This window comes from Taurulus bubalis (assembly GCF_910589615.1).
Source record: "Taurulus bubalis genome assembly, chromosome: 6".
Classification (NCBI taxonomy): domain Eukaryota; kingdom Metazoa; phylum Chordata; class Actinopteri; order Perciformes; family Cottidae; genus Taurulus; species Taurulus bubalis.
The window spans coordinates 29,613,411-29,624,406 of NC_136594.1; the positions used below are offsets into that span (position 1 = coordinate 29,613,411).

Below are 10,996 nucleotides of genomic sequence, written 5' to 3' on the forward strand. Positions count from 1 at the left end.
GCAGCCTATAGGAACGGTCGCCAGTATTATACAGCAACTTGGTAAATATACTAACATACATCCACACTGTAACTTTCTAACGCACTGGGAAAAAACAGTTTTTCTGAAAGTGGAGGCTTTAATGTGCACTTTCAACGTCTGCAGTTGTGGTCCAGTCTCTGAAAGACACGCCCGCTCTGACTGATGACAGCATCATCTTCACATCGGATCGGCTGGCTCTTGGCAAGGTGGGTGCACCAGCAGAGGCTTTACCTCCCTGTACTTGTTGTCCTGTTGGTTCCTTCATGGTCATATTCTCATATTCTTGTGGATGTGTTACAGGTGTTTGAGGTATTTGGTCCGGTGTCCAGTCCGCTGTATATTTTGCGTTTTAACTCTGTGGACCAGATCAGCAGCAAGGGGCTGACAGAGGGACAGACGGTTTATTACACACCGGACATGAAAGAGTACACAAGTTACATCCTCACACAACAGCTCAAAGTGTAAGTGCATGCACACACAGTATGTGGTGCATAGACCCCATTAAAGCAAGACAAATATCATGATTAGTTATTAAATATTCTTTTCCTTCAGTTTTAGGGGATCTGATGCATCCTGGAAGAATGACCAAGAACCGCCAATGGAGGTAAGCACAGGCTGGAGTGTAAACCAGCTTGTTGATTAAAGCTGCAGAAGTTAGCTTAAATGAAAACAGATGTTTGTCATATTCGCTGAAACTGTCACTGTATCCTGACTAGGGATGGGTATCATTTGGGTTTTTTCTGATACCGGTGCTAAACCGATACTTTTAAAACGATACCGGTGCCTAAACGGTGCCTGAACCGATACTTTTTTATTGCCAAGGCAATTTTTTTTCTTCAAATTGAACAATATTATTAACTGTTTAAAGTATACTATAGATATAAATAAATAAGTACATACAAAACACACTTCAAACTACAGCATCAAACCTTTTAACTTCAAACTATAAAAATATATATTTAAAAAAAGAACAGACACCAGTCCAATCAGGTGGCCTGATGGGACCGTGTGCAACAGAACTCAGAAACTGTTGGATTCTACAAACTGCTGCTTTACTGGACTACACGTCATCATTAATATCAACTGGAGAGATTTGTTCCATCAAGCCGAGGACGGACGTTCAAAAGCTCGTGCTCGTGTCTGCAGCGATCTCTCTGTGTGTGTGTGTGTGTGTGTGTGTGTGTGTGTGTGTGTGTGTGTGTGTGTGTGTGTGTGAGTGTGAGCGCGCTGGAAGCCCCGCCCCCTCGAGCCCCGCTCTGCATGCAGGCAGGCAGACAGAGCAGAGCAGCAGTGCGCTCTGATCCGCGCTATTTTAATAATCGTTTTTAGCGTGCGGGCACCGCGCTACCTTTTTAGTATCTATATTCCGTGCAACTTTACAGAGTAGTGTAAAAAAAAAAAGGATTTAAATCGGCTCAGGCACCGAAATCTGCGTTGCTTTTCGGTCCGGTAGGTACTGGCACCGGTTCTCGGTACCCAACCCTAATCCTGACAGTAGGACATGAGACGTGTAACCTGGGACAAAATCAGGTTCCTTTGGCTCTGAATGGTATTTGCAAGATTCCACCATGCCTGAAGGGAGACAACCAATCAGAACTGAGGAATCTCTTAATGCATTGTCCTCGCTGGGGCTAGCTAGGTAGCTAGTCTGTCTCCGGAGCTGCCGTGGTTCACCTCCCAGCCAAGTGTTCTCTCACCTTCAGGGACTGAGGCACAGGGACGTTTTCTCTGACCAGGGTAGCATGAATGCACGGTGGAATTAGCACCAGCTCGCGAACAACCAGCTGCTAGACGTCTGTCTACCTCCATGTCAGCAAAGGTCTACGGTATGAAAACCAAATGGTCCGGAGGACTTTACCCAGCGGGCCACTCACCAGCTGGCAAAGTCCTCCGGACCATTTTGCTCATGTTGCAGCGGCATGGAGGGAGACCGGGCGCCGTTCATCTCAGCGGCATGTGCTGCCCATGCTGAGGTGACATGGCGCCTAAAGACTATACAATGTCCCCGCGTAGGGAAGCACAATGTGGCAGATGAGTGACGAGCATGAACGTCTGGCACACGCACAAAGGTGTTGCATTGTTCTCTCGAAACACCACAGGGCGTACAAAGAAAATGCACTGAAGAAGCAAGAAGACAACGAGTGTATCCATCAAACGGCCTCCACAATGGAGAGGAAGAATTGTACTACTCGTGAGCTGTTAACTAGCATCTCATATTTATGGAATACGTTATTCCCTTTATACAGGCCTGTAAAGACAGAAGTCAAGTATTGCATGCTTGTTAAAGAAACAACGGGTTGTATAACTAGACAATTTCATTTGGCTGCAAAATGTTTACTCAAATGTAGATCTTTTTTAAGACGTCCGGTTTCAAAAGCATTTAAAGACGAAGTGTTCTTTGTGAAATCCTCCGTGTTGGTGCTTTGATCAGTGAAGCGTCTGTGGCCATCTTGTCTGAAACGCTGTGACCACACGCGCTACGTTGGTCCAAGTGGTCCGAGGTGAGCCTCTAAGCGTCGCGCTGGCTTTGCGACAGCGAAGATGAACTACGTTTCGAGACTCCTCGCCTCTGATTGGTTGCTTTCCTTTGGCCAGTCGTGCTAGGAGGAGGCAGAGAAACTACAGATGATCTGTCTCATGTACTACTGTCAGGATGAAGTCACAGTAATGCCGTGTTCACACCAAAACAGTTGCGAATTTTCGCAACGCCACTATGCCTATATCGCGCCGCAGGTGAAAAATTCGCTCTGTGGTTAATTTGTTTTTTCGCAACCATCGCTGGGGAAAGGGGGCGGGGCTTATCTCTGTCTGTGAAAACATTTACTATTTCCTTCATCCACCAGGTAAATAACCTCTAGTTCTGCTTTATACTTGTTGAGGAAGTCCCACACACGTCAGAACATCAACCGCCCCCATGTCTGGGTTCATAATATTATCCGTAGTCGCACACAGGTCCGACTCCTCCAGGACGAGTGTCTGAATGACGGACGCTACCAGCGCTCCTTCAGCGGACCAGCAGTTTGCTTCAGTAACGGCAGGACCCGAATATTTCGCAACTGTTTTGGTGTGAACACGGCATAAGGCAGTGTTTTGAAGACAAACGAGTAAATGTGAAGAAAGCTGAAAAGGTTTCTGACTCCTCTTACTTTGGATCATAGTAGAGACGCTACATGATAATAATATGTTCAAACGGTTGCTGTGTTTTGTTTATCATGAGTCCCCCTCACTCTCTCTTCTCTCTCAAGGCTTTGGATTACAGTGATGATGAGAAAGAACACGAAGCTAAGAGGAAAATGAAAATCTCAAGAAAGAAGAGGGACGGTAACACTGCAGGTAAGACACTGTGCCAAAAGGAGGGCGGGAGCTTGCGTGTTTATGATGTCACCAGCTGAAAGAGGTCAATAGTAATAAATCGTGCTCTGCTTCATCGGCTGTTTTTCCTCCTCCAGATAATCCTGCCCACGTTAACCTGAACACCTCGCTGCAGCAGCGTAATGTTGGGGGTTTCCCACCCAGACACGCAGGACCTCCGTTCAGGCACCAGAACTCGAGGAATAAACGGCCACCGTTCCACCACACCCCGCCTCCCCCCAGAAACACTAATGTCCATCCCATGTACCTCCCCCCTCCCTGCCCTTACCCTCCGCCACCGGCTCACTTTTTCCCCCCGCCCACCTTCCCTCTGTATCCCCCCCCTCCTCCCTCCTTTTTCAACCCGTCTTTCTCCTGCCCCCTGTGGCCCCCAAACTCTGTCCCCTTCTCTGACCTTCCTCCTCCTCCCCCTCCCCCTCCTCAGTGATGTACATGTACACACTAACCAGAGCTCCTGCTGGGGTGTTGGGTTGTCTTGTTAAAAGATGATGTCATCTGTCAGACTCCATGTGGATGAGTCGCTGGCTTACCGGTTACCAGTGTTCATGAGGCTTTACGATCAGAGTATCGGTGATGCGCCGTCACCACTGCAGTGGCTTTAGGTTTAAACCCTTATGCACAAACTATTAGTTATGTAATGTTTACCAACTGGACCTCCTGAAGAACCTTCAACCTGATGTATGTATGACATGCTTGTTTTGATTTTTGCCACTAAACACAAGTACATATATAGTTTTCTTTTCTAACTCAACTGGGGAAAAATAATTGCTCTAAATGGAAACAACGGCAATTGTCAGTGGCTTCCTGATTCTTTTATGATTGTGATTTTAATGCGCTAGCAGGACTTGCATAAGAAGAACATATAAAAAGGAATCGGAGGGAATTCTTGGCAGAAGTCTAAGTAAAATATTCAGCAATATGCTTTCATTGATGTATAATCACCTGAAACTAAGAATCATTGTTGCACCTCCATGTTTACACACACACACACACACACACACACACACACACACACACACACAGGTTCGGGAATGTTCTGGGTTCAAAGCAGCTGGTTAGGACCTTCTGCATGTTCTTCCTTTGCCTTCAGATTCTCCGACTAAGTTGCCTTCAGGTGGGGAAGAGAGACCGAAAAACAAGTAACCACATTGTCACTGTTTACCAACCCTGTTTTCTGGGACCCACCAGAGAAAATAGAACGGTACTCATCTCCTGGAAATATAGGAGTAAAGGAGGCTGTTGCCATCTTAGTGGGGTTTCCTGCGTATAATCAGCTGGGATCAGCTCCAGCCCTCTAAAAGACGAGATGGACGGGGTTGTCCTGCAGATGTTACACTCAAATTAAGTTGAGCAGAAAAGTCACACAGTTAATTCTACGCTCGGGCTTCTTTCTCTAAATGCATCTCTGCGTTAGAGTCCAGTCTCGCTCAGGACTCTGTCCTTCATCCGGTCATGTTAGGGCGTTCAGTTGCAGCTCCATGTTTTAGGAGTTCATTTTCTGTGGAGTTGGTTGAAAATAATCAGCTGGGTCCCGTTAGGGTGTGAACGTGATTCCTGGACAAGTTATTTTCACTCGTGTGATATTGTATATGCACTGTATATATATTTTTGTACCAGAATGCTCTCGCATGTCAGTGTTTTCCCCATTTACTGAGCTGCGTCAGTAGAAATGAATGTATTTGTGTAAGACTGACGACAGGAGCGTGAACCACATTTCTCTTGTCCAACATGTTTATGTAACTGTTGTGTAAAGTTCTTCCGCAACCTTTTCTCAACAGGATGTTTGTACACAAAATGAATTATCTGGCAAGAGACCAAACTGAATAAAAGGCTGTATCCTTTACTAAACATTTCAAAGATCATGTTTTAACACTTGACAAAACACTAAGTATATACATTTTTAAAAAGAAATTAAATCAGAAAATATTCCTAAACTGATTTTCTCTGAACATATAAATTAAATAAAAATAGCCAAAGAACCAACAGGTCTATATAGGAAACCATGACGCTCTCTCCACATGACGGGTCCAGAGTGCTGCACAGCACAAAACACACTTTCTCACTGCAGCTGCTTCAGAATGGCCGAGTTCCTTCAGTCTAGTGAGGCCCCCATCAATGCTGAGGTTTGTGAATATCAGCAATTCCCCAAACCTGAAATTGAGGATGCTGCAACAGAAAAGAATCCCAAACCAAGTAAGTAATCAGGGACATCCACTTATATACTGTATACGGGGAATACATTTACATAAGAGGAAAATAATTTGATTATTATCATCTTAGAATTATGAGATGTCGTTAGTAAGAGATGTATTGTTGTGTTGTCGACTTTGCAGTTCACCCATTTCTCCAGAATCAGTTAAACCAACATCTCAATGATTCAGAATTGTTTTTGTTTTCATTAAAACTTCTCAGAAGTTCTAATTAACAATATTTGTTGTTAAATTGCTGTTGTGTTTTTGTTGTACAGTCAGTAACAGTTAATAACATACACATATTAATATGATTATTTAATGGGATTTCAAGTCAATGTTAAGCACCAGATGTATTCTTTGATTGATTAACGACCAGAATTGAGCTGATAAGTGTTTTTGTGTGTTCAGAGCTTAAACATCTCAGTGTGGTTCTGCTGAGCTTTGGTCTGCTGTGTGTTCTTCAAGGGATTCTCAACATCTCTCTGAGACTGGCTCTGAGGGAGCCCACTGATAAAGGTAGATGGACAGACACCTGACTCTCTCTGAGCTCTCTGCTTCTTTAAGATCATTGTTTTGGTTTCACAGTTTCTCACAGCTATTTTAGTTCACACCAAACAGCAGGCAGACGCCGGTAGAGAGCCAGAGAACATAATGCAGCATTTAGCAGCAAAGAGATAGATGTTTACATCAGCAGTTGAGAATATTGGACTCAAATGCATCAGGTGGACACAAAGACTATTCCTAATGAATCATCATGTTGCAATTGTTGGATGTGTAATTAGACATGTTTTAAACTGTTTGCCAACACAATTACCTGATTCAAGTTGTGATTGCCAAAGTGACCAAAACAAACCCATTGATACAGCTTTAGGATGTTTGATTAATGTTATATATATATATATAATATATATATATATTTAGAGAGAGAGATATTACTACTGCTAGATACACTGTATTATAGTAGCTGTTGCTGCATTGTATAAAGTATGAAATCAGTCTATAGATTCATGATCGTTCATCCCTTCTTCAATATGTACTGTCTACCTCCTTGTTAAAAAGTTATTTGTGAGGCCACTAGCAGAATTTGATCCGTCCACTGATGCTCTATATATTGTTTAATGTTGTCAACACTGACAGGAAAAACATTCTGTGTGAAGCACTGAACACTGAAACGTTGAAAGATAAAGAAGCAGATTTTCCTCATTTCCTCATTTAGGTCTCGGGATATGTTGTCATGCAGGATCGCATAGTTTTATTGGTTCAGGTTCTGAAATGTCTGCCTGCACAGCAATACAACCCGAGGTGAAGGAAGTTTAGTTTGTGGTGCTCGCTGAATGAATCTGAACGGCCTCCATATCACTGAGGCACCTTCAGTGCTCAGAGCCACTAGCGTAGTCCAGGATGTCTTCTCAGGGAGCAAGTTAATGTGGAGGAATGGGTCAAACAATCACAGACCTGTGTTCAAATCCTGTGTGAAACCAAATCAACATCAGTTTCATCACGTAACTTCTGTACCTAACTAACAGCAGTTATGTCACAAACGTGGTTATTTCTAACAGAAACGGCAATCCTTTCCTGAACCTAACCAAGTAGTTTTGAGTCGGATCAAAGTAAACCTGAAAAGCAAAGAGACCTACATTGGAAATGTATTTGTAAAAAAACATGAATGTAGCATGCCGTCCCCGACTGATGCTAGGGGGGAACCCATAGCGCAGGGACCGAGCGGCGGCCATGGCCCCGGTTGGGACGGTGTTGTGTTCGGCAGCGTGCCGCTCGCTGTCGCATCACAAGACTGTTGTGTCCTCTCTGGTCTGTGTTGTGACTCTGTGTTGCTGTGATGAGGTGAGGAAGAGAGGTGTCCACAGGGCTGGCAGATGTTCGGCTCCAGTTGTTACTACATTTCCTCACAGAGGAGGAGCTGGGACGGCAGCCGGCAGGACTGTGTACAGAGAGGCGCTGACCTGGTCATCGTCAACAGCAGACAGGAACAGGTACCTACATGTTCGTTTACAGCTTCCTGATTTGGTTCTTCTTTTTCTTTTTCTTGAGACACCATATGAAGTGTATCGGTAGAGAAGTATCCTGGGTGAATGTCTCGCGGACATCTTGTTGTGATGATCCAGAAACTCAGGTATCTAAATCAGAAGTGTGTGATTCTGTAGTTCCTCTGTTTCTGACAGGCCTTCCTCACCGGATTCACCAGGGCAGCGTGGGTTGGTATGACTGACAGGGCGGAGGAAGGGACTTGGATCTGGGTGGATGGAACACCAGTGAACAGAGACAGGTACTGAGATATTGATAGACATACATTTAACTGCTGCAGGAAGTGACACCCTTTGTTTATAATTCATACAGATGAGGAATGCATGTCATTTCACAGTCTAAATACACTTCCGTGTTCACAGGAAACGTACAGATTCTGCTGGTGCCATGCAGTTCAAAATAAACTTCAAACGTAGGTTTACTTAGTTACATTTAGACAAGATAACTACTTGATTGTGTCTCGGAAAGATTGTGGTTTGTTGTAAAATAAGTATGTTTATTGCGTAAAATAAGTTCCTTGACAGTGAGTCTCACACAGCATGACATACAATATTATATACGATTATATTAACCATATAAAAATAACAATATGTAATACATATGTATACAAAGAGAACACAAATGACAGAAGGGATATCCCAATGAAATCACCTAGTTTCATATTCAATCCAGCTTGTCCAGTCCAATGTCAACCGAATAATCATTTTGACCAATACATTGTGACAGGTGACCATCTCTCTAGGTAAATGTACATCCGGAGTCGTAGGCTTGCAGTTAAACTTTCCATACAATTCACAGCCTGGAGCCTCTGGGCCCACTAGTCCACAGGGTGAGTGGGGCCTGAGCCAGTTAACTGTGATCATTTTGTGGGCAATGAACACCATAACTCTGATTATATAGAGTTTGTTTTCCCTAGCCCCCTTGTAGGTGTAGTTCCCAAAATCAGCTGTTGTGGGTCAATCGAACTGTCTAAGTTCAAGATCTCACCTGTCTCCCTCTTTACCTCCTCCCAGAACTTCTGCAATTTAGGGCAATCCCAGAACATGTGAGAAAAGTCTCCTATTAGGCCACAACCTCTCCAGCAGAGAAGGGAATACTTCTTGTCATATGTAGCTATTACTAAGGGCGTTTTAAAAAATCTCATCCTTAGCTTCCAACTAAATTCTCTCCAGGTTGGACTACTTAAACATTTGTGCCAGGACAACCAAGAGCATTCCCAATCCTCATCTGCAATAATGATGTTAGCCTCCAATTCCCATTTACTTTTTATATCCAGTGTGTCGGTAGATGTATCCATATGAACTACTGTATAAACAGGATATTATATGTTTTGTTTGGATTCAATACTCGGCTATCTCCACCCAGTACTCCTCAAAATTGCCTGATGTGTCCTTAATTTTGTCCCATGCCTTGTGTGTGATTAAATAGTGTCGAAGTTGGAAATATCGGAATAGATCCTTGATTTAAATACCATACTTTGCTTGAAGTTGTGCGAAAGCCCTGAGAGTCGTTCCTACAAATAATCGATTTATTGTGGTCAAACCCTTCTCCGCCCATTTACTAACACCCCTGTCTAAATTAGCAGGCAGAAAATCACAAAGAGCAGCTATTTTTGTTGCCCTAGATACAGATAATGAGAGGTTTAATACCCGTCTTAGTTTCCTCCACACCTTTAATGTATACTTAACCCATTCATTTTGTATTTTTAGTATACGCAATGCCTTTGTCGTCAGAAAGGGGAGTGCTGAGTGATGCGTTTACTGAACTTTGCTCTATATGTACCCATTTTGTATCCATATCCAATCTCATCCAGGAGATCAATACTCTAAGTTGTGCTGCCCAGTAATAACTTCTGAAATGAGGCAAAGATAAACTGCCCTTCTCTTTCCGTAAGCAAAGAACTTTGAGTCTCACTCTAAGCCTCTTGTTCTGCCATATGAATCGGGAAACAAGCCTATCTAAGAGCTTAAAAGTAGATACCGGGACAGCAATAGGAAGAGAGCCAAGTAAGTTTTTTTACATAACTGGCATTAGTAAAGTACGGAAGTACTAAAACTAAGGTAAAATAAGTCAAAGTTGACTTTGGTTCATGTATGTTGGGCCACCGCTCCTGCCCAGCCTACACAGACGTGTAGTTGCCCTGACCGTCTAACAATGAGACTGATGGTAAAAAAAAAAAAAACTGTTACCTGAAACCTGGGCATCTCATGCAGACGCTGAGGGCTTCTTCGGTGCGGTGGTATCAGACGTGGAGGGGCACTGACCAAGTGTCGGTATTTGACTTCACCACTGGAACCAACAAGGGCATTGCTAGCAAATCTAGTTTGTCCTAAAACCCCCAAATGCACTGTGCTGAAAGCAATAAATAATTCTTTAGAAAAAAAAATACTGGTATGTCCTTGAGGTAGCAAAAAAGACTTCTGTCAGGAGTCACGCACCATCATCCATGGCGGCCTACATGATGAGGTAAATTGATATCAGAAATCCTGTGGCGTCTCATGCTCATTTGACCAGCGTACTGTCTGTCTGTAGGTTGCACTGGGCTCGTGGGCAGCCTGATGACGCGTACGGAGGAGAAGACTGTGGTGACCTTCGTACAATGATTGATTTCATTGGCTTAAACGACTTCAACTGTAGTGCCAGAGTCCAGTGGATCTGTGAGCAAATGTTAGGGTAGCCTCAATAGATGTGTGTACCCTTCCTCTGCTGGGACTAGTCCTGTTTGTGTTTGTTCTTGATGTAAACAATAAAACCAAATATCTGCAGCACAGAGTGACCAACAGGAATGCTATATGCCAGTAACTCGTACACACTGGCCCTTTAAGGGAGAATAGAATATCATTTGATCTCTGGCCTGTTTGTTGTGATGGAATTTTGGATAGATCTGCTGTGCATAAGGTGAAAAGTCTGTAGCCGTTTATGTGTTCATGTATTTGTCTGCACTTGTTTTGTAATCACTTTACCACACAATAAGAAAATAATATGAAAATAATTATAATGATATGGCATGAGTTATCAAATGTTTAGGTTTGTGCTGCATATGTCTATTTCACTGAAATAGAATGATATTTATATCATGGATATCAGCAGAACATCACAGTTGCAAATAATTATATCACACCACTCATAAAATGTTGTGTATCAAATATGAATGAAAGTTTCATAATAACATTTTATTAAAAACAAGTACTCTCTGGCTTAAATCCATACTGATTTTACATTAACCGTTTCTTAATTTTGCCAGTGAAGTCGTCACTAAGTGTAATTCTAAGTGGTCCTAAAAAGTGTTAAATGACCCTGGATAAAGGAAGATTATTTGATTTATTCTTTAAAATTTTATACAATCATGGTTTTGGTTCAATGTCCAG

General features: G+C 43.0%; 2 protein-coding genes across 2 annotated transcripts in view; both read left to right on the forward strand.

Annotated features, from left to right (window-relative positions):
• LOC306737540 (uncharacterized protein) overlaps positions 1 to 3,820 on the forward strand; it is a gene marked incomplete at both ends in the record, with an annotated part of 8,879 nt that extends 5,059 nt beyond the window's left edge. The window contains 6 exons of the mRNA XM_079219273.1: positions 1 to 41; positions 145 to 227; positions 322 to 482; positions 574 to 625; positions 3,267 to 3,354; positions 3,471 to 3,820. The exon at positions 1 to 41 is cut by the window's left edge and continues 53 nt beyond it. Coding sequence (XP_079075399.1) covers positions 1 to 41; positions 145 to 227; positions 322 to 482; positions 574 to 625; positions 3,267 to 3,354; positions 3,471 to 3,820 — 775 coding nt within the window. The remainder of the gene's footprint in view (positions 42 to 144; positions 228 to 321; positions 483 to 573; positions 626 to 3,266; positions 3,355 to 3,470) is intronic.
• A 1,643-nt stretch (positions 3,821 to 5,463) lies between these two features.
• Positions 5,464 to 10,735, forward strand: LOC306738428 (C-type lectin domain family 4 member M-like). The gene is made up of 5 exons (XM_079220277.1): positions 5,464 to 5,586; positions 5,994 to 6,101; positions 7,428 to 7,576; positions 7,766 to 7,869; positions 10,161 to 10,735. Exons 1-5 carry the CDS (start codon positions 5,472 to 5,474, stop codon positions 10,303 to 10,305), a joined length of 621 nt encoding a protein of 206 aa, XP_079076403.1. The 5' UTR covers positions 5,464 to 5,471; the 3' UTR covers positions 10,306 to 10,735.
• The last annotated feature ends 261 nt before the right edge of the window (positions 10,736 to 10,996 follow it).

What these genes read in the sequence shown, in the direction of transcription:
- LOC306738428 (XM_079220277.1), top strand. Translation starts at nt 5,472, where the DNA reads ATGGCCGAGTTCCTTCAGTCTAGTGAGGCCCCCATCAATGCTGAGGTT. An exon ending in TCAACAGCAGACAGGAACAG is followed by an intron (nt 7,577 to 7,765) that starts GTACCTACATGT and finishes TGTTTCTGACAG; the next exon opens with GCCTTCCTCACCGGATTCAC. An exon ending in ACACCAGTGAACAGAGACAG is followed by an intron (nt 7,870 to 10,160) that starts GTACTGAGATAT and finishes GTCTGTCTGTAG; the next exon opens with GTTGCACTGGGCTCGTGGGC.